This window comes from Leptinotarsa decemlineata, unplaced genomic scaffold (genome assembly GCF_025532065.1).
Source record: "Leptinotarsa decemlineata unplaced genomic scaffold, Ldec_3_MD MMD2_tig00026328_RagTag_RagTag, whole genome shotgun sequence".
NCBI classification, from domain to species: Eukaryota; Metazoa; Arthropoda; class Insecta; order Coleoptera; family Chrysomelidae; genus Leptinotarsa; species Leptinotarsa decemlineata.
The window spans coordinates 26265399-26289480 of record NW_027412688.1 but is presented as its reverse complement, the minus strand read 5'-3'; the positions used below and the strand labels follow the sequence as shown (position 1 = coordinate 26289480).

Here is a 24082-nt window from a genome sequence, read left to right as displayed (position 1 = left end):
CCTATTCTGGTTCTCTGTCCGTACTGTCTTTAACAATCAGGAAAACTGTACATGGTAAATCTTTTCAGTTCACCAGTGACTAACTGAATTTGGACTATCCGAAACAATACAAACTGAGAACCAAAACAACCTTTTAAATACTCTTTCTATGAATAAAATATCCAGTGGTAGTGGCAAGCCTGTTGGATGCTGATTGTTCATCACTTCATCAGTCATGTTTTAAGTAATTGAGATAGACATTTTAATTATTGTAGGTATTTACTTTTCAATTCATAGATTGTGACTAATACTTTATTAATAGCCCACTTGATTCCGCTAACTCCAGTATGGCAGGTACTTATCACAATTCAGTGCAGCTTCACTACCGCTACTTCTATTATTAGAACTACCTGATATTTGTTTTCTTTTAAGGAGATTGACAAGACTGATTACAATGTTAAAGTCTATTGTGCAGCACAAAATCTTAACTTCTTTGCCAGATGATAGACCAATAACTGCCATACAAGTGAGTTTTCAATCCATATTATTCTTGACATTGATTTTTTTTAATAAACCAATTCCAGATTGTAGAGAATTTGGAAAAATGTCCTAGAGGATTCTTTGCAATCAGCAAAACTTATGATCAAGATTCAGATGCTGATCTGAGAGAGAGCTCAATTTTTAAGAGTAGTTCAGCCAGATATCTTTGTTTATCGAAAACTGAAGGTAAATACAATTTAGTTTTTTTGCATATTTTTTGAGGGTGCTAATAATCCATAACCACTTTCTTATTTTGTTTTTCTTAGAAAGATATAAATAAAATATTATTGCAGAATCTGTTGTTCTGAAAAGTAAATCAATAGATTTTAAAAAAAATCTACAACTATTGTTGAAACTTCTTTTTAATTATATTCACATTTTTTAACATAATCAAACATTATGCATATCTAATTTTAAACAACCATGGTTTTTTTAAAGGAATTCAATATGTATGTCTTCCTTTAAATTATTCAACAATTATTAATTTTAAATGGTTTATGAGCTATAATTCATAAGTTAAATAAAATCAGTGAAAATAATATTCCAACTGTAACACCTCGAAAAATTGATTTTCAAACAGTTTGATATATGAACCGTTTCCATATAGAGAGGATTTAGAATAGACTTCTATCAACCATCTATTGTTCCCAATGAACGCAACCCCTAAAAGTTGTGATGTGTGCCAACAAATTAATAACAATGTATTATACATTCCTAGCACAATATTTGCAAAAATACTTTACAACAATTTACGGTAATGAACACACCATCTACTTTAAAAAATTATGTAGAAAATAAAGGTATACAAGCAATCAAATACTCTTATAAGCAAATTCATCATCTTTTATAAATACTGATTGGGTTAGAGAAAGAAACAGAAAATACATTTTGTTCACTAAAAGACATATATTAATATGGCATTAAGGAAAGGATTGAAAATTATGGTATATTTCAATAGTTTCTGAGCTTTTTAAGGAAGTGTATAAGGTCCTTTTTTGTTGAGTTTATTCCCTATTAGTTATTAAAATATACCTAATGATTTGATTATAGCTACTTTGAATATAATTAAATCTATGGAAAAAATATATCACGGGAGTAAAGCTATTGAAAACACTTTTCTCTCACCAGAACAAAAATGCTGTCTCTTGAAGAGCATTTCACTGAGACTAATATTTACGGATCTAATGATGATTCATTTCATGCCAGAGGTTCCAAATTCTACTTATCAAATCATGGAAGTAGTTCAAAAATTTTCAAAAAATTACAAAAATTTGAATGAGAGTCCATGACTTTTCATTGTAAGAAAGTTTTCTGAATAACATTTTTTTAGGGCTTCTAGTATAGTATTCACTTATTCAATTCCAATTTCAATTGCGCAACTAATGAAAAAAACTTTTGCACACTTAGTGGATAACATACTGTACTGTAAACAAAGGCATGCTTGCAAATAATCAGAAAAATATTTACATTTCTTCCAGGGCTACCAAATTTTGTAATACAAGAAATATTAGTTCTTGGCGACAAATCTAATCCACCACAGGGTTTCAGTTTATTAAATAAGACTGCAGATAGTGAACAAAAAGCTTGGAAGAAGAAACAGATTTGTTATAGATTAGTGAATAGAAAAGAAATCAGAACTGCTGTAACAGATATAATTATTTGTAGCCGACTGAGAAAAGCTCCTACAGGATTTTCATTTGCGGGGTAAGAACATAATTGAGATGAAAAATTTGAATGCATTTCAATCATTTGGAATCATATTCTTCAAATTTATCTGCAAATTGCCAAAATGGTCCATTAAAATAATAGTGTGGTTATCAATGTGAAGCACTGTATATAGATTGAAGTGCCATAACCTACTAGCTCTATTAAATATTATTGAAGGCCTACAAACTTCAAATTTGTTTAAAGGTTCAGTATATGTTGCGGTTATTGATGGTTTAAAACTTATTGGAAAGGTCAAATAGCTCGAAAAGTGGGTGCCCCACGGTTTGAACAATCGACAGATATTGTCACATTTCAAGGTATGTTCTTTGCTTTTTCACAAACAAAAAAATCCTTTTTTTGGATCGGATCACAGCAGAATCCCATTGTGAGGAAATCGATGAAATGTTCTGAAATTTTCATCAGCAGCCGGTAGTGATCAACAGAAGGGGTCCGATCCTGCTCCGTGACAATGCCTGTCCACACGTTTCACAAATCGTCATCCGAAAAACAAACAAATTGAGCGTTGAAATTTGTTTCACCCACCATACTCTCCAAACAAATACCATCTTTTCAACCACTTCGATAACTTTCTCACCGGTAGAACCTTATGATGCACTGTTCTATCACAACCAGGCAGTAACGGCCTTCGTCGACTTCATCGAATCCCAACAACAAATATTTATGCTGGCGGAATTAATCCTTCTGTGTTATGTAAGCAAAAGTGCACTGGTTCAAATGGCGCTAATTTGAATTACCTTGAATAAGTATTCACTGATATATAACAATTTAAAGTAGACTCATAAAAAGGGACAAAACTCTTGAAACCACCTAATATTTGTTAACGTTATTTGTGAGCAAACTGTACCAATCTCATAAGCTGATTTCCTTTACAAGAACATTCAATTTCGAAGATTTTTGAGTTCTAAACGTTACCATTCCTTATGTACATTTTTAATTTCAAGTATCGACAATGTGTAAGATTTGAGCTAATTTCAGGACTTCTTTATTCTCTGACATTTAGTGACATTTGAATCTTAGTGAAAACATCCGATATTCATATAATTAGTATTGCGCTTGGAAGACATGCCATCAATACCAGATTTTCTTGTAGAGAAATCAACGGAGTGACAATTTGCTACAAGATGGGAAATGTTCAAGATTCTCAAGCAGACCCAAATTCCAACTCGACGCCTCCTCAACGACCTCCAAAACCCAATGCAATGTCTCCAGGAGGAGTTAATCCAATGTACCCTGCACTCTCAGATAACAACCACGACTATGAAATTCTAAGACCAGGGGGGTATCCTTCAACTCCTGTTGCTCCTGGAGGGCCCATTCGACCAGCTCCTAAACCTCCAGGTGCTGTCCCTCATCAAAACTCAACACAGACTTTGGTGATAACTTATCAAAATGGTTTGGATGGTGTGCCATTTATCATCAATCCGAAATTTCTAGCATCCAATAGTGGTGACAGGGTGAGTAGATGATTTTAGCAGTTTCATAGAGTTTCATAATTGAGAAAAAAATGTATTCAAAAAGACTTGGGTTGATATTCTATCCAAATACCTCACAATCATTTCATTATTGCTCAGCATCATAACTTTTGGGAAGAGTATTTTGTATCTCAATTGAAAACGTATTTAATGAATTAAATTGAAAATACAGGATTTATATAGCCAGAATCATCCTCTAAATATTTTTATATTAATTATGAAGAATTTCACATTTGACAGCTTGGCTATATTGATTGTTCAATTATTTATATTTTAGTTTTTAATACCTATTAACAAATTCAATTTTCACTGCTAAAAATAATTACTTGTTTTTTTCTTGTTTGGTATTTCCTTATTTTTATCTTTAGTTAATCCCTATTCATAAACATCTAATGTTTCTTGGGATGATGAAGACAATAATAATAATCCAACAGTACAAAAGGAACTATTTCAATTCCTTCATTAGGCCGTTGGCTGCATGTATTTGTCAGTTTAAAAAATGTAAAGTAAATAAAGGAAGTAATATGCAAAATTTTAACAAATGAGAACAATCATGGAAATAGAACTACAGTGATTAATTATTGATACAACTGATACTGATTAGAAGATGTAAGCTGATAAAATGTATTCAATATTAAAAATAAATTGTGACCGACATATTGAAACACAGAACCATCGTCATTTAAGGAAATTCCATTCGGATTATGGCTAAAGCTTAATGTTGTCCAACCAATCAATAGCTAAATAATTCATATATCTAACACCAAAACAAATTTGCCAAAAAAGGTCTAAGAAAGGAGGCAGGAAGTAAATAATGTAGGTAAATTGCCTGCACATATTACCCACAATACAACTGAAGTGGAAAAAGAATATTTTTTCTGCAATCAATCAATCAATCAAATATACTTTATTGTCTGAAGAACTACATCTTGTAGACAAAGTCATGAATAATATGTAAGATACAAAAATCTACATAAAAAAGAAACATACACAATTTTAACAAAATACAATAAACATAAGCTAAAAATGTGAAATACACTGAGGTATTCAGCTGGAAATAAGATACTCCTGAACTAAATAATAGGCCCTATCAACAAGTAGCATTTTAACTGCTTTTTTGAATTTGTTAAGCACTATAATTTCTTTAATTCGGGCTGGTAAGTGGTTAAACAGTTGATCCCGTTGAATATAATTGAATCCCTAACAAGGGAGCTCGCAGGAATAGGCAGATCTATGTTACTATTGTGGCTACGAGTATTATATGAGGAAGGGGGAGATGCCCAAGAATAAATTTTTTTTATCAAGCAAATTGATTCCAAGATAAACAGGGCAGCTACTGTTAAAATACCGTGAGCTATGAAAAGAGGCTTGCATGGATCCCTGGGAGCTGCTTTGCACATATATCAGACAGCCCTTTTTTGGAGCACAAAAATCATTTGAAATAAATCTCTAGAATAGACTCCCCAGAAGGCAATTCCATATTTAATATGGGGATCTGTTAGGGCGAAATAAGCTGTTCTTGAATGGGAGTAGCCTAGTTCTCTAGAAATCACTCTTAGTGCATAGCAACCTGAGGCAAGCTTCTTGCTTAAGTTTATTGTGTGATTTTTAAATTTCAGTTTATCATCAATGTTCAACCCAGGTAAGAAAGAAGTAAATCTAAATATCAATTTCAACAATGTACAAAATCTACAATTTTAATTCAAGCCCAAATGCTGTCCCATTGTTCAGGTTGCATTTGACTTTTTATGAAATTATATCAGACATAGTTACTTTTGTTAAAAAAAATCTTTTTCAATTATGTTTGACATGAACATTTCAGGTAAGGCTTTAGGTTTCAAGTTGGAGTATGTTTGTCTTCATTTTTTCAAATTTAAAAAAAGCAAAAATGATTTGTTCGTGATAATTGTTAATTGGTAGAATATATATAAAAAAGATTCAGTTTCCATATCACTTCGAAGTTTTTCATTTAACATATATTCAATACCATGTTTAGGAGATCTGGCACGAACTGTAATATTGAGCATTGGTATCGTGTATGGTTGAACTGTTTCCAAAAACCCTACTTCAAATGACATATTTCAGACTTGATTCACACAAGACACAAAAAAGTCAAGCCAAACAAATTCGTTCATAATAATGATTTGAATGATTCTCGAGATTACTTGTATTCTCTATCAACTACATTTTTGTTAGTGTACTACGTTGGCCAAGAATACAAATGTATAGTACAAATTACATATAAACAATCCATCAATGAGCAGGCTAGTTTTATCATTTTTGAAAAGATAAGGTAAATGTTGGGGATATGACGCCAATGATAATGCTGCTAATGGTGGGTTCCACTACCGGCCGTTAGGTGACTGACCATGTTGTTGATTAATGATTATATGTTTACAATCCCATGTTAGCTTTTTTGTAATTAGGCTGTCTAACAATTTGGGTAATTCTGATTCATTACAGACTGCTCGATAATTTTTTATATCATGTGATCCACTTTTATAAATAGGTTTCAAAAAACTTCTTTTCCAATAATCTGGAAAGACCGACGATTTCAAGGAAATATTGAATATCACGTGAATTGGTTTGACCAGGATAAAATCACATTTTTTGATTAGGAATAGCGGAATTCCATCAGGACCTGTAGGCAATTTCCCAGGTAATGACATGACTAGATCAATTATTTATTTAATATCAACGCTATAACTAAATTAACAAGTAAACTGAACCATTGTTGAAGAGGACAAAATTGCATTTTGCAAAATGGCGGCGAATGGGGATTTTTTGGCGGGTGATATGATACGCGTCATATCTCTCGTCCATTGGGTTTTTAATTGACATCACATTATTTTCTTCCATTTCAGTGATGGTTAAATTGATTAATGGTTTCAGAAATGCCAAAATATATTAGCAAAGGGTTCACAGGGGCTTCTTGGAATGGCTTCTCAATTCGGACAGCTGTTGAATCTGATTATAATCCAGAAAAAACACTTCGGAATCATCTGAAAAAGAATTATTTCAAACTGAACAATCCGCCGCGATTCGTTATCGTTGCTAAAGGAAATGTATCAGTATCACCATTCCCTTGAACGAGGTGAATCCATAACCGTAGTTGCATGTTGCGATGCAGAAGTCTTGTTTATGTCACCTTTCATCATTTTCAAGGGCATAAACAAGCAAGCGGCATGATTGGACGATCTTCCAAACGGAGGTGAATTGTTGATGTCTTGTAAATCCGCATATATAACTGAAGAAATCTTCCTTGATTGGCTCATACATTGATTTATTCCAAAAAAGTCGTCAAGTCCATGACTCCTGTTTAGGACTGCCAGTATTGCCCATAAAATTTTGTTATAGCCTTTACATTTCTTCGACTGAATACTTATAGAATTTTTTTCATCCTTGGTTGAAATTAGAATATTTTCCTTTCGAATCCAGATGTAATTGTATGACTCCTTAGGCATAAATATTACAGAGCTTTAGGTGAAACATTCTGATGAAATGACGTGGCATATCCCCACCCTAGTTAGGGATATACCGCAAAAGCAGCCTCCTTAGTTTTGTATAAATATGGAATTCAATGAATTGTAAGTAATTCCTAAGTAGCATTCACAATGTAGAATTGAGTTATCCAATAATTGTTTTGTAAAATGTTTTCAAACCTTGCGTCATATCTCCAGCGTTTACCTTATCACAGTTTTTAACATATTCATCACACATTTCTTTTTAGTTTCAGTTTCCAAGAATAAAAGCAAGGACAATGCAACAAATTTTGAAGGATTACGATTACCCCTTCACAGTTGAAAGGCAAACTTGAATTTTCACAAGTGCCTTTTCTAGTGAACTGAACTGAATTCGTAAAAAGTTTTATATCCATTTCGATCATACACATTGTGCTATCTTAATTCGTAAAGGTAGAAATTTAAGCCCATTTTATGATATGTTATATGAAACAAATTAAATCGACTATTTTTATGTTAGTGATTATATTAGAGAGTAAGTTATTTACTGCATCACGAAACTTTACAACACTGTAGTTAACAAAAGAGCCTTAATGACTATAACTTGCAGTGTATATGAAAATTCACCTATCCAATAAGTATCTTATCTTTCATTGCCATTTTTAATTGCAAGTCATTGTCATTTTTATCAACATGTGACTGCTACCAAGGCAGATTAGTTACATTTTTATAAAGCGAAATATATTATTTTATCGAGATAATTGATCGAAATCTTGAGTTAGAGTGGAAAAAAAACGTGTGGTTTTAATCGAAATTTGTAGAGCAACTATTGATTAATATTTCAAATTGGAATTCTGGACAAGCCACTTTTGAACTCAATACCAAAATGTTAGCTCACTATTTTTTCTACCTTTCTGGCCTTTCCTGGTATTCCAGATAATATCACAGAATTTGGTGTTTATCATAAGTGATATATATGTATTAGAGATTTGATTATATTGTTAGTGAAGTTGCCAATATTTTATAATCTAATAGTAGTTATTTTGTTAATAAACAGTAATTAATTGAGGTTTTTCTTTATTGATTCACCTTATGTTGGTTTTAGCATAAAGGAAATTTATGATGTGAATACTTAATGAAAAAATGAAATCTAATTTCTACAAATACCTCAAATTTCAATATAAATAGGAAAAGGTGCAAGAACACATTGTGGTTCCTTAGAAACGTTTTCATGGAACTCTCGTGATTTTCTCTCATATAAAGGATTTGTGAACCCATTTTCTGAATGCCAAATTTAAAGATAAGAGGCACCTCTATGATTTTTGCAATTGTTTCTGTATTTCAAGATTTTTCGGAAATTTTGCTGACAACCATATAAAAGATTGATGTTTCCACCTCATTCTTTAAAAAGTTTCTTATCACTATGAACAGGTGTTACACTTGATTTTTGTGCACTGATGTTGATTATTTGATTAGTTTTGAGTTATTTATTTATTTTCTTGATCTTATTACCGTTGAATTGTTGTTATGGTGTTGTTGAAAAGAAAGAGTTTTTTTTTGTAAAACTTGTCATTGTCAATAAAATAATTGTTTTGACGAAAATTGGATATTTTTTGGCACGAAAGTTTGATACGAAATAACATTGGTGACCCCGACGTGATCGCGAAATGAAGGAACGAAAATTAAGCCAAAGACGCACCGCTGGTTTGAATAAAAGCCTGTCAACGGATTATATTTGGCCACAGAGATTCGATGTTCCGCTCAGATTTGATGTAAGAACAGCAGTGATTTATCCCCTCATAAGCGCATCTGAAAAAATACTACCAGCTGAGTCTTCAAAATCCAGGGAAAATATCGAAATGCCTGACCCTAATCAAGTTGTGATAGAAAGTGACAAGGTCTCCAAGAAATTGACTAAATCTATGGAATACGTTCTACCACGACTAGACCAACAAACAAATCCAAACATAGTATTGCAAGATTGGAGAGAAAGAGAAATGCAATTGAAATGGAAAAACGAAGACAAGAATTACAACTAGAGAGCAGACGAATCGAGTATGAGCTAGAAAAGAAAAAACGGCATATAGAGAACAATTTACGCCTTCCAAAAATGCAAGAAGACCTTCAAAATGCAGAGTTAAAAAGTATTGATGAAACCAACTTTCATGAAGATTCACGAACAAACCTGAGTGAAATATCAAAACACAAGGAAGTAGTAAAATGGATAAATGACATTCCAGATGGATTTGATCAAACAGACACTCTTACTGTTCCGGAAACTGTTAACTCCAATAATAACAAAGATATACAATTACTTTGTGAAACTATCACTAATGTCTTAAGGAATGTTATCAAGCTACTCCATGTATAAGTAATCAAGTTGAAACAGAAAAGTGGCAGAAGAGACAATTGATGGAAAAGAACTTTCCATATTTTGACGGAAATCCCCAGGAATGGCCGCTATTTCATAAGCAACTTACTAATTTACGAAAATACGGCGGTTATTCAAACGAAAACATCATTTTGGAACTACAGCGACATCTCAAAGGTGAATCAGTCTTTGGTTGCTGGAATGTTACTGACTGCTGATAATGTAGACTTAGTAATCCATACTCTACAAAGAAGATTTGGCAGTTCAGAATTTGTTATTGAAACCATCATTACGAAAATAAAATGTATGCCATTCATCAGAGATAACAATTTGGAAAAGCTAATACTATTCTCAGCAGAAGTAAATAACATGGTATCCATTATGAAGACCCTAGAATCCAAGGGACATTTGCAGAATCCTCAGTTAATCAAAGAACTACTCACCAAACTTCCTGAATTACTGAAATTGAATTGGGGAGAAATTGTTTAGTCTAAAAAGGGTGATGTGACTCTAGAAGATTTCTCTTCATGGTTGGAAACTATTTCTAATGCAGCTTGTTATGTTAGTTCACCTTGTAAATACTCCAAATTTGAACAAAAATCATATGAAGGTAGAAAACATGAAAGACTTCTCAGTACTTCCGAAATGAAAAATAAGAAATGCAACTACTGTGACAAGAAATGTCATGATAATTTTTGTCCACAGAAATGTTCAGTTTGTATTGTAAAACTAAATAATTATTCTTGTGCAACCGGTGTTGAATCTGTTATTGCTCACTTAACAACTAACTTACGTCACATAAAGAATATGATTTCCGTTTTGGTTTTATTTTCTATGCACGTTGCATACAGACAATATTCAATAAGAAATGACGGTTGTCATTTTTCAACCTTTTTTTGGTTGGGATGTGTCAAATAATGAAATAATATATACCTAGTTTCAAAAACTTCATTTATAAGAATTAGATCAAAAAAATGATATCAAAAATATCCCCTTTCATAATGTCGGTCCACAAAGACCCCTAGATACATATCGGACCTCAAAAACCGTACCGCTTGTTTATAAAATCTGAGAATAAATCGCAAATTTTTTCATCTGATTATACGAAGTAAAGTTCATTACTTTTGAAATTAACATTTATCATTGTTATGAATTAGTTCATATGAAATAATTTAATTTTAACCCAGTAAACCACGCGCTTTATTATAAAGCCATACATAAATAAAAATCTAGTAGGTGGTAGAAAAACTGGCCTCATTTCCATAATCATTAATAATAAATCAGATTTCGTGTAGAAACTATTTTCACCTGAAATGATTTATTTCATAAATATATACTATCCCTCCGATTATCAACTAAATCAACCGCCACTGTTTTATGGTCCAACTTACTTCCCATAAACAAACAAAGTTATGCTGCCTTCAATGTAAGGATGGAAAAGGCCTCTCTATTGTATTTTGTTACTCTGAGGGTTTATTAATTTTCATAGTTTCTTTGATGAACGTGTTTATGGTTAATAAGTGTTCCACTTTCGTTTCTTCCCTTTAATGTTCTGTTTAATGTTCAACTTCATCTTCCTTTTGATACTTCGATAATTGATGAATCTTGTTCTATATGCTCTTGACTATGTTTTTCTTTCTCTAAAAAAAAAACAATGTTCACTTTGATGAACATTGACAAAGCTTTTTTTGAAAGTTTTTCTTTGGACAATAAAGTATATTTATTATTATTTATCACTTATTGTATATTTTTTACAACGATTCGGTAGGTATCACATGGGAGTGTCCACCATATTAGGGGCCGTCCATTAATCGGGTGATGTTTTTTAGCATTCATTAACCACCCATTCCCTTTGGCGATATGTGATGGGGTTTAAGACTAAACCCCCCTCCCACGCAAAAAAAACGTGTACTTTTTAATACCTACAAAGAATCTTAAATTCTTATACTCTGCAAATAGGTGAGTCAAAGTCACATTATACGCAGCTTTTTGGTTTAGAAATCGCGCGTTTCACGAAAAAATGAATACACCCCCTTCCCCCTTGTGATATTTCGTGATTTTTGATAAACCCCCTCCCCTCGCGTCACTTGATTAATGGACGGCCCTTATGCAGCCACAAATGTCAATCAAAATGATGACATTGCGTAATCCCCCTTGTTCTAGTAACCCTAGATTAGCCTTCTTGTGATGTTATATCACAAGTAGAGCTTTTAGCTTTGTATATAGACTAATAAATATTACTGGAGTTTTTTCACAACACCAAATCGTTATTTTTAACATCTCTGTTAATTGAGGTGTTAAAAATAACGATTTGGTGTTGTGAAAAAACTCCAGCAATATTCATTACACCAAAGGTTCCAAACAGTGCATCATAAGTATAGACTAGTCTATATACAAAGGTTTTAGCATTATACATGTGGCCATAGCGTACATACAGTGTTACCACAGTATTTCTGTATATACAAAATACTGTGGTGTTACCATTTCTTCCAAAACAATGAGAAGTTTGATTGTGAAATCGACGATTCCAGTACTTTATTCAGTGTTACCACTATAAAATTTTCGGGTCTAAATCGACTGACATTTTCTATGCCTTTTTTGGAATAATTCAAAGTCGGAACAGATAGAATTTGTAATTTTATAGATTCCTGGCTGTTTCCGGAATATATGAATCGAATTATTGAAGTTGATATGGACAACTTTATATCATGTCGATTTAGATCCGAAACTTTTATAGGGGTACTGGAATCGTCCATTGAGACATTTGATAATTTTCGATTGGCAACACTGACCAATTATTACCATGTCATGTCATTTAACGTTAAGTAGTTTATAGATTTACAAATCAAATCAATTGATGATTGAACAAAATTAACAATTGATAAGTAAATCCAAAAACGGCAACCGCGGGTATCGAGCTGGCCTGAATTGTGCCTGATTATAAAGCAACGGCATATCGAAGGAAAGTATTAGTTCTACTTTTAAATATTTTGTGGGCTTTGAGATGGGTTCACATAAAGAAAATAAAAAACACAGAAAAGAATCTAGCTCTTCTGAAAGCGAATCCTCCTCATCTGAAGAGGAAAGAACCAGTAAGAGAAAATGTTCCAAAAGGTTTAAACAGTCTAGTTCTGAAGAAAGTGATGAGACTGAAAAGAGAAGTCATAAGTCAAGCTGTCAGATAAGGTAATTCAAAATATATATGTTTTTACTATGTTCTTACTATGATATTGTTACAGAAAATCCAAGAATGAAGTTTTGGAAAGAACCCGTCACAGAGAAAAGATTCATTCTGAAGAGTTACGAGGTAAGTACATAGAAAGAAAAGAAGTTACGGATGATGTCAGAAATAGGAGTAGATCTAGGGATAGAGATGGTACAAGACAACGAAGGGGAGATTACCACAAACATGAAGATAGAGAAAGGAAGAGTAATAACAAAAGAGACAAACACAGTGAAACAAGAGAGAGAAATGATGATAACAGAAGTAAAAGAGAGTATAATAGAGAAAAACATGAAGATAGATATAAAAATAAAGAATTTGCTGATAGGAGGAATGATAAATGGAGTAATGAGAACTACAGAAGAGAACCAGATGGAAGAAATGGAAGGAATGAAAAAAGGTAAATTGTATAATGGTTGCATGACATGCAATGATCGATTTTAAAGTTGCTGTACCTACAAAACTATTATTTTTTTTGCCCTGATATATTCATTATTTAGGTTCAAGCTTTATTTTTTGAATTCTACTTATGATGTACTGTTCGGAACCTTTGGTGTAGTAATGAATATTACTGGATTTTTTTTAATCTTCCTCTTTGAAGATGATCACTTGGTGATTGAAACACGTGTCGAGGTGTTAAAAATAACGATTTGGTGTTGGGGAAAAAAAAACTAGTACTTAATATTTTTTTACATTTTACTTCAATAATGAGTATCAAACATTATTGAATTAGTAATTAGACAGCATTTTTTTAAAAAGTGATGCATGGCTATAGACTTGAATTTATGGTGTTTTTATTAAAAACAAATATATTTCCCAATATTGACTTAGAAGTTGGGAAACTATTAATTATATGTCAGTGTTATCTACCCTCAATATATAATAGCAGAATGCCAATATCAAAGAAGAACAGGATTATGTTACAAAAGTTATTGAACACTCTATCGGATAAAGCATAAGCATTATTTTTCTTTATAGAATTTCTCAAAACTTTTGTTGAAGTAAAAAAATGTTGAAGTGTGATATATGGATGCTTATATTGATTTGCATTGTGATAATTTTCTCAGAGTAAACGATATCGTCTTTTTGTTTGTTGATTATGAATCTGAAGTCAAAACTTGGTGCTCCATATATCTTCAGAAATACAGCCACTCAAAGGTTGAAACTGTTGAAAAATCAAGTCTTTCAAGAACCTTCTTCTATATGCTGCGAATCTTTATTCGCCCATTTCAAATGTACAAAAACTTCTATTTCACCAGATCGAACTAATTTATAATCATGTTCTAATTGATGTTGTTGCTTTACTTGAAGTTCTGTTAAAATGTCATAATTATAATTTTATTCCGCTTAGCTCTAAGCTCTGCCACAAGTTCACACATTAAGTTCTATAGTGTATGAAATATTCAATTAGTATATACAATTGTTAAATTGTTTGCAGCAGAAACCTTGTTTTAGATTATGTTTAGTTTGTTACATGACAATAGCAGAACTGTGTCTGATCCCCCAATTGCGCCTGATTTGGAAGCAACAGCTAATAATGTTACAGTGACCTTAAACATATACCATGTCTCAGCTTAGCTTCGTCTCTGTTCATTTGTGCAAGTAATACAATAGGTTAATTCAGACTCCTTTTTAATTGATACACTACACACTAACAAGGAATCAGTTGAAGGCACATTCTAAATGACAAAAGGAACATGACATTCTTTAACTTTCAATAGACATATAAAAGGAATTGCTTAGTTTATTTTTAGGGTGTTCTGGCTAATCATGGACAAGAATTGTATTAATAAATGATTAATTTTCGATAGTTCGTACCTAAAAAGCTGAATATGAAAATAAGATAGGAATTTACAGTATTTGTAATATTGTATACCTTCAATGACACAATCTTCTGAAATCGTTATAATTACAACTCTTCATGCATATACTTAAGTTTTCATTTCCAAAAAAGTTTATTTCTCAACTTTTGAATGACCGAATATCCAAGAGTAGGCTGAAACGCCAATTTTTGACTTCAGTTTTGTGATATTTAGATGAAATTATGCGAGTTTTATCAATGTATTGTCAACAAGAAGCTTGAGCTGAAAAAAAATTTAGCATAACTTTTATATTTTTTAAGGAGACGAAGAAGTGGATCTTATGATCATGCCAATGCCAAATGGGGTAAAGATGATGACAATGTCAAATCTGAGAAAAGTGATAATGAGAAGAAGGATAAGGAAAAGCCAAACTTTGGCCTTTCTGGCAAGTTGACTGAAGAAAGGAATACTTTTCGAGGAGTTGTCATCAAATACAGTGAGCCCCCAGAAGCAAGGAAGCCAAGAAGGAGGTGGCGACTCTATCCCTTCAAAGGAGAAAAAGCTTTGCAGACTCTGTACATACACAGGGAAAGTGCTTATCTCATAGGCAGAGAAAGAAAAGTTGTCGATCTACCTGTTGATCATCCATCTTGCTCAAAACAACATGCAGCACTTCAGTACAGACTAGTACCATTCACTAGGGAAGACGGGTCAGTAGGTAAGATTATTGAAAAAAATAATTTCTTTTGCATTGTAACATTTTCCCGAAGGAAAACAATTTGCATGCCCGTGAATTTTAAAATGGAGGGTGGGGTGGTTTGAGGGTTGAAAATTGATAATTAGGCTGTTCCCACCCACAAAAATATTTTTTGGACGATTTTTTTATTTTTTTTTTCATTAGGCCTCAAATCTGAAACACTATATAAATAATTTATATGGCAGAACAACACTAAAGGTTCAGATATCTTTTTATTTATATGGCTCGATGACGGTTATATCTGAACAATAGATTCAAATGAAGAAATAATACATGAAAATTACTGTTATTTCGGAGAAATTCTGCTCCACTTTTGATAAATGCCAAATTAGACATTGAAAACAAATTAAAAGCAGTGTTAGCTTGCAGTTCTGGGATATATTACATGAGAGCATCTCCACTGCAAGATGCATCGAATACTTCTACCAGGCAGCTTCCTTCCCATAAAACTTTGTTACTTTCATGTTCACCAAAATGGAGATGAAATTAACATCTATCTCCATGTAAAAAACATAGAAAGTGGCGTAACACCAAATTATTTCTTCATAATATCAAATAAGCAATTATGATTTAAATAAAAAATGTAATTTTATTACTTTTACACGCCATAGTCATCTCCACAACAACAGCACTGAGCTGTGGCATTCGACTCAGTGCCTCAGCACTGAGGTGATGGGCGCTCAGAAACAAAACTCAGTTGAAAAGAAGAATTGGAACCTCTGGTATAGAATTAATCCAATTCAAGCACTTTTCTCAAACACCAAAACTGTAAAATTCTTCTCAACACGCATTTCACCAATCAAAATTTCCTCTTTAGGAGATGAAGTAATCGGTAATTGTTATCACAGTAGCTACTCAAGGTTTTAATAACAATGCATAAAGAATATCCGAATAATTTCGACAAAATGATAGACTGAGTTTGAGAAAACAAATATTTGATTCATATGATTTATTTAAAAATCTTCTTTTTACAGGAAAACGGGTTCGTCCTTATCTTATTGATCTCGAGTCCGCTAATGGAACCTTCATCAACAATAAAAAAATAGAACCCAAAAGATATGTGGAGTTATTCGAGAGGGATGTTGTAAAATTTGGATTCAGCTCGCGAGAGTATGTTTTGCTGCATGAAAACAGCAAAGATGAAGCCATGGATGATGATGTTAAACAAGAGGAGGAGGAGGAGGAAGTCAAGGTGAAGATAGAGCAGAAAGAGTAATGTGTACATTATTAGAGTTTAGTTTTTTATTGTCAAATAGTTATGATTAATAAATTAATTTAAGCAATTTTGTACATATTTCAATAGAACCATAAAGGAGGTCCGATGTTGATCTTTGCATTTGGAAATTGTATTCATGATTGCTCAACAATCATCCCAAACACATATGAATTTATGGCTTTCTTACTGATGGTCGAGCAACTATCCTGAAGTTTTTTGAAAATTATTTATGCCTTTTTCAAATATGTCAGTGATATATCTCCAAAAAATAGCATATAAGTCAGCTTCTACAATGGATAACATATTTTTTTATGAATGACTTGAAAAGTTTTTTTCACATTTCTTCAAGCACAGTTCATGTGCTGGAACTGTCATGTGACAGTTCATGGTCAATGTCAACAACTGAATTACTGAAAAATCCTATTTTTGCAAACCCATTGGCATGACGACATATTTATTGTTATTGTTTGATTGTATGAAAAGAAAAGTAAAACAATTCATCTCGTCTTTCTGGCTGTATTTCAAAATATTGATGCTAGCAATAAAGCAAATGAAGGTTCCATGAAAATATAAATATTCTCAAATTCCCAATAATTCAAATTTCCATACTCAGGAGAACGATAAGAATCTTCTGTGACTTGTCAAAAGCGGTGTCAATGGTCAACTTATGGAAATTTAAACTATTACTGGAGTTTTTTCCCTAACACCAAACCGTTATTTTAACACCTCAACACTTGTTTCGATCACCAAGTGATCATCTTCAAGAGAAAGATCAAACTAATCCTACTTACAAAGCTATCCTTATTTATAACATAGATACCTGTTCTAGGTATTAAATTAATTTGACAATATTGCCTTATCTACTAGTCTTGAATTAATTTTACAAAGTGTCCTTATGTAACAGTTAGGTGAATCTAATAATTAAAATATTATAAGCTATATAAGTTAACTATTAAGATTAGTTAGACAAGTTAACAATAACAGGCATCTAGATGCCTATGAGAGTGTAGAACAAAGTAAACATAATAATATGAATAACGATGGTAGACCAATACTTAATAGTATACTATATAGCTTGTTAAAATAATATTGTATTTGTTATTCATGTGTGGCTCATGCTTACCAACTCTCACAAAGTATTTGTGAAATGATATACATATGTCAAACATCAATTTTGTCTGGAGTAATTGATTCAACAAAAAGCTTTTTGGCTTTCTATTTCTCTTTTCTTTGGAAGTTCCCACATTTTTTGTTTAGTTGGGGAGAAATCTTTCTGACAAATTCTTTTTTCAGTTTAATTCATTTTTTTTCACATCTTGATTGATTTGACCGATACTGGATGGATGTCTATAGTTACTAGGAATTAAATGAAACAACACTTGTCTTTTAGATATCCACAATATATTACTACTTGTAATATGTGACGCGTTTTGCTATTCCTATAGCTTTCTCAAACAAAAATGTATTCAGTAAAAGTATAGACATATTTATAGCAGTTTGAAATAAGGTAAATAGTAGAAGGTGTTTATCTTAAATGGGTAGCCTAATAATAAACAGGTACAGCAAGCGCCAAACGTGATGGCGCCATCACATTTGCGCACACAAACTCATTTTCAATGTAACCCCCACTACAGATCTTGCAAGACATACAAAAGCTCTGTACAGAGGCGTATCATTACTTGTCCTCTAATTCTGGTTACGTTTGGCATTGTCTGAATAATTTGTGTTGCCTAACAAAAAACCAGTCATGATTGTGTTTCTTGATGAAACATAAATTCATAGTGGACATATATCTTCCAAGAACTGGACAGATGAATCAACCAAAAGGTATAAGTCAACAATTGTATAAAGCCCATTCATGGGCTTTATACCTAATTGCCCACTTATATTTAAATCAGACACAACATCAGAGGATATCATTTAGGAATGAATTATGAAAATTATGGTAAATGTTTACAAGAAAAGGTAATCCTAAATTTACCTGTGATTTCAGTAGTCATGCCAGATAATGCTCTATATCATAATATTAAAATTAATCCAGCCCCCAACACAAATTCTAGGAAGGCTAACATGGTGAAGTGGCTGCAGGAAAAAAGCATTATGTTCACCCCTGACATGCTCAAACTCGAATTATACGAGTTGATCAAGGTAAATAAAAAGCATCAAATTAGATACAAATTGGATGAGGTTCTGCTTCAACACGGACATTTGGGCTACTGCCAAAAACAACGTGTCCCAAAAGAATGTAATTTTCACAAGCAGCAGTGAAGATAATTTGTACTCAGATTAAAGTTTATTTTTGGATAAGTGTATCATTATATAACATTATATAACTACTACCTGTAATATTAAATAAAATATGAAAAGAAATTACACAGAAATCATGTTCCATTTGCTACCCTAATTAAAACTAATTATAGTTACGACACTGACCGGCAAGGGGCTTATCGTAATCCAATAGTAATTTAGTTGGGAGTGTATACCTGCGCGATCGCTCGCCATCAGCCGTGGCATGTACTGTAGTTTACTTATTATAGTGGATATTCAAGAAAAGTGTTTTTGCATTTAATTCCTAGTTATTTATTTTTTCAAATTATATGGTTTTTGGGACCTATCGAATAATTTCGTTAAAAGTAAAAGAAAGTTAAGTGTTTATATAACTTTTCTAGAAATTGTAGCATTACCACAACCTAATCAGGCAGATGCGAATTTAACAACTATTCACCTATTATAATAGTAAAAAAATAAATAAAAAAAAAACGAAAATGAGAGAAAAGAAAAGGAGAGGTAATTAGAAAAAGGAAAGAACTTTGAAATTCTGATATGTTTGAAAACCTCAAAAAAGTTTAATTTCTCCCAAGTAAGAGAACAGTCCTGAAGATAGAAAAAATAATAGTAGAAAACAATAAGCACAATATTATTTAAGTGTTGTTTCCTTTCATTTGTATTGAATATTCCTATACATGGTGGATATGGTGGAAGACCAAGGACCTTGGTCCAAAGTAGAAAAACTCCCATTATTATTTTTATAATTACCAAAATTTATTTTTGTTTTTGCATACCCAAACGGACATAAGCATTTTGGCCAATCTTTGAATAGCTAAGTAAGAAATTTAATATATTATAGTAGTAACTGATCCCTCGGCTTTCATTTTTTCGATAGTTGGGAAATGTTGCTGATGAGGTTGGGAAAATTTGAATTTCCTCCCCCCCATGGTTTTTCTTTTCGCTGCGGCCATCTAACTCCTTTATCTAACCGGCGAAGAGTGAAAACACGCGGATCTCGAAAATGGTAAAAGTTAAATTAAAGCAAAGTTGCTTATTGTGGAGTACATAATTAAAATGTACATAAGTCTTTAATAGCCCTCTTACGTTTAGACATAAAGAAATAACAAAAAATTCTATTTTGTTTTTTTATATTTTAGGTTTCATGTTTGGATAGATTTCATTTCCAAAAACTATTCATGGCAACTTTCATTATTGAAATTAAAATTTTGTTTAGTGTGTTTCTTGGGCAATCCCAAACTTTGACTGTTTATCTACGTATCTCCGTATTTCCATTACATCTTTTGATTTGCAGACCATGTTTAATGATGTCATAGCTCGAGATTACATTTTGTAATAACATTTGTTATTATACTCAGTTTATCGAACATATTACATGTGACCACTTAGTACAAGGGTCCCGGTACAACTGTACTCGAAGTCCACTCTCTGCCATCTGGTTATATTTCTAAGGACATGCTGAATCATTTCTTCTGTCATTTAGTAAGTGTCACCTAAAAACCTATTGTAACGAATCTGAAACCGGTCCTGACCGATAAGCCAGACTCATTGAACAAACACATGATCTCACCTCAAAAGAATGCAGTCGGGAATCGCTGGTAAAATTCTAGTACCGAACCGACTACCGAATTCTAGAAAGGAGTCTTTCCGACTCAAGAGGGCAGTTCATAAAGTGAATCGAGCTGCTAAACAAGAAATTCAAATAGTGGAAATATGTTAAGCGTTAGCTGGTAAGTATTGTAATAAATAAATTAGTTTGTGATTAGTGAAAAATTTTTGGAAATACATTTGTTTGAGACAGATACTTCATTATAGAATAAAGAAAATGCTTCTGTCTAGTTTTTACTGTGTGGCAACTTACCGGTTCTACAAATTAAATAAGTCATCAATCGAACGAGTTAGATAATTCATTAATTCGCTACACTATTAATTCAATATGTGTTTTTTATCGCGAACAAAACAACTTTTAGGTTGAAATTTATTAAAGTTTCTAATATTGAAAGAAAACTGCAGCTGACTATAAACTTTTTGCAAGAAAATGAGCTATACAAGTATGAACGCTCAATGCGATCATTATTGTGCGATTTACGATTCACAACAAAAATGAGAATATTCGAATAAGCATGAACAAGCTTTTAGATGTGAAACACGACAAAATTAGAATGGATTGCAAATTATAGCGCCATATTCTAACCTATAATAATCCAAGCATATCGTTCGGCTCTTAGGTTTGATCTGATAGGTAAATGACACATTTGATTTAAATAAACTAAGTCTTTGATTGCATCGCACCATATTATTTTCAAAATGATAGCGGAGTTCAATATTCATGTAGTTTTTTTAAATGTCATAATTTTGTATTTGACTATGGTGAAATGTAAGTTGTTGTTCTCCCACCATTCCCAAACATGATTCAGCATGTTCTTTGAAGCAATAAACAGTCTATATTCTCAATGGATCTGAAAATTTTCAAGCTATCAGCAAAAAAACGTTTCGTTGTATAGATACCCCAAATTTGATCTATTTGGTACGCAGGAAGTAGGAGTTCTTTGCAGCATATCATGTTCATTATTGGACATAAAACTTAGGGGGTATCTGAGGGTTGAAAATTCCATATTTTGGATCTACTTGGCATAATTAAGCTACTTGGGGTAGTGCAATGTAATTGGTATGGTGAAATGAAAAATTGAAAATTTATTTTCTTATATTGTCCAAGGCATCAATGGAAAGCTCTTAATGACCACTATTCATAGATTTCTATAATAATCTTTTTGATTCCGTAAATAAGGGATAGAAAGCTTTTCAAAATTATGGACTTTGAATTATCGTTGTAACACTCTTGATGGCCAGGCAAATACAGAGGCCTGTCATCCCTGATTAATTTTGACTACTCAGGGAACGTAACTCTCGGACCCGATCAGTTACTTCCGGTAACTAACGGGAGTTGCAGGAAATTTCCTGCAACCAAGTGTTGCCCATCCCATCGCCTTGCACTTGGCTATACGGTACTGCTGAGAATGAACATTCATCCGAAGAACATACTCGGCCGAAACACCTGGTATACAGAGGGGTCGAAAAATGAACATAGGACACGGGTGCTGGAATTTACTGTAAGGAAGAAATCTTCATTTCAGTTACCCACTCAATCAGCACACATTAGTTTTCATGGGTGAAGAGTATGAAACATTGCAATGATTAACGATAATTAATTTGAAGCCTAAACTAAATGAGCGGTTTTCATGGACAGCCATGCTGCACCAGATACAGAACATGAACTCTATATATAGGCCCTTCACCACAGTCTACCAAAATCTTTGATAAGGAACCAGACTGGGACACAGCATACCTACCAGGTATTGATTTTTGTTTGGATACCGGGGATGTTACCTATCATATTGTGAATGGTAAACAGTTCATAAAGCTGCAGCACGTTTTACTATACAATAACTTCCTTGTATAATGAAACACATGTTGAGGTTTTGTAAACTGTTCATGATGAGTATGAACACACTTGAAGTTATTGCATATTGAAACATGTGTTCAGTTTTTTTAAATGCTCAGTGAAAATCTCAGTGTTCTCGTGGAGAGTGAAACGTCATTCAGGACCCCGTCCCTATCTATTTCCAGTTTGTGGATAGCAACTCCCCTTGACGATCTATTTCTGGGACGAACCCCATATCGGCCAATCTCCAAAAAGCTTAGGACATTGATTCTCAATTTGTATTGTTCAAACTAATAAGGATCCCAGATCGTCCTAGGGAAATTTCTTCTGTAGAGCAGCTCGCTGCACCAATAAAAGGCCTCACATTTTTATTCAATATCATTTTATTTTTTATATAATTCTTATTACTAATTAATCTAATTGATGTATGTTCAGTAATAAATTAGGAGGGAGTGTTGTATAAGTTATTGCACTGGCGTGGGTCAGGATTGTCGTTAGCGCCAGCACCGCACCACCCCACACTTCGTGGAATGTTTAAACACATGAAAACAAAGATGATAGGTATATAAATTATAAATATATTATATAAAAACAATTAGGGAGGCCCTCCTCCGAGGAAACCACCATCACAATAGCTACCGACGCGACACTAAAAAGTTTCGGTAAAAATTTCTTCGCCTATATCATACAGCGCCACTATCATAAAATGTCACATGTATTTGTAAAAATGAGAAACAAACGAGCAACAGGTGCGTAGCTATGCCAAAGTCTACCGTCACTAGGGTAACAATCCGTTATTTTAAACACAGCCTCGCAAAGCCATAAATACTTTTGGGTATCTTGATTTTACTCAATTCACTAAAAATTATATATATAATATATGTATACATATATATAGTATGGTACAGTTTTCTATGTAACATATTTACAACTTTGTATATTTAATACATAAAACAAATTTATATATTTTCAAAATGTACAATATTTACATGTATATGCATAAATTTTCACTGTTTAGTCTGACAGTTTGTTAGAAAGAAACGCGCGGCACCACTAAAGTTGCTCCACGAACTTGCTCAGCTGGTCTTGAGGAGTCATGGTAGGCACTTCGTTGTTGTCTTGATTCGAAACTCCTGCAGGCGATGAGTGCGGATGCAGGGCATTCGAATGATTTTGACTCAAAAGCATTTCTGATGTTGCGAGATCATGAGGCGAAGGTTGAGGCCCCCGAGGGCTCGGAACTGCCTGGTTTCGAGGACTTGGGGCTGCTCTTGATGATGGACTAGGTTGCGGACTTCTGAAAATGAAAATATATTTCAATACTGAGGACTCTTATCTGTCAATGATCAAATAAATTCGAATTTAGTTTACAAGGAGGAATTTGGTAATTAGGACTAATCTTAAAAATAGGTTCAATGGTAAAAATTGTTATTTAATATTCTCGAGTAATGAAATAAGGTGCATGATCTCCTGTGTTTATAGTGTGCTCCGCATATGGACAAAACATCACTATTGTCGTCTAGACAGTTCAACAATCGTTGATAACAACATTGTTCTCCGTTGACTATCTGGTCTTTCAGAGAATGTAGAGTCTCGAAACTAATTATTTGTAATTCACTAAATTTCAAGGGGAAATCCAAGATTATTCATCCAACTTCAATGGAAAATTCATCACGTTGGAACAAAGAATCCTGAAGATGGAAAAAATATCGAAATCAAATAAATGTCTTGAAAAAAGGATATTGAATCTTGAGAAACACAATGAAAGTAACAAGTCCCTAGAAAATGAATTCAGGGAATTTAAA

The 24082-nt window shown here is 32.9% G+C and overlaps 3 protein-coding genes across 9 annotated transcripts in view; 2 read left to right on the top strand and 1 right to left on the bottom strand.

Annotated features, from left to right (window-relative positions):
• The first annotated feature begins 120 nt into the window (after window positions 1–120).
• Mvb12 (multivesicular body subunit 12-like Mvb12) lies at window positions 121–8249 on the top strand. Of its 3 annotated transcripts, none has more exons than XM_023161042.2 (6): window positions 121–250; window positions 412–505; window positions 564–705; window positions 1998–2223; window positions 3338–3701; window positions 7450–8249. In XM_023161042.2, exons 2-6 carry the CDS (start codon window positions 434–436, stop codon window positions 7534–7536), a joined length of 891 nt encoding a protein of 296 aa, XP_023016810.2. In that variant the 5' UTR covers window positions 121–250; window positions 412–433; the 3' UTR covers window positions 7537–8249. The 3 variants fall into 3 exon arrangements, with proteins under 3 accessions (XP_023016810.2, XP_023016801.2, XP_023016818.2); XM_023161033.2 differs by having other exon boundaries at window positions 176–333; XM_023161050.2 differs by lacking the exons at window positions 121–250; window positions 412–505; window positions 564–705 and adding an exon at window positions 1064–1273.
• Window positions 8250–12345: 4096 nt separating this feature from the next.
• LOC111506115 (uncharacterized) lies at window positions 12346–16616 on the top strand. Its single transcript, XM_023161090.2, has 4 exons — window positions 12346–12737; window positions 12791–13174; window positions 14897–15294; window positions 16308–16616. Exons 1-4 carry the CDS (start codon window positions 12556–12558, stop codon window positions 16547–16549), a joined length of 1206 nt encoding a protein of 401 aa, XP_023016858.1. The 5' UTR covers window positions 12346–12555; the 3' UTR covers window positions 16550–16616.
• Window positions 16617–22834: 6218 nt separating this feature from the next.
• The window catches only part of nej (CREB binding protein nejire), a 33130-nt gene continuing 31882 nt past the window's right edge, over window positions 22835–24082 (bottom strand). For all 5 annotated transcript variants that reach the window (XM_074182334.1, XM_074182336.1, XM_074182335.1 and 2 more), the window contains one exon: window positions 22835–23574. In XM_074182334.1, coding sequence (XP_074038435.1) covers window positions 23331–23574 — 244 coding nt within the window. In that variant the 3' untranslated portion in view covers window positions 22835–23330. The remainder of the gene's footprint in view (window positions 23575–24082) is intronic.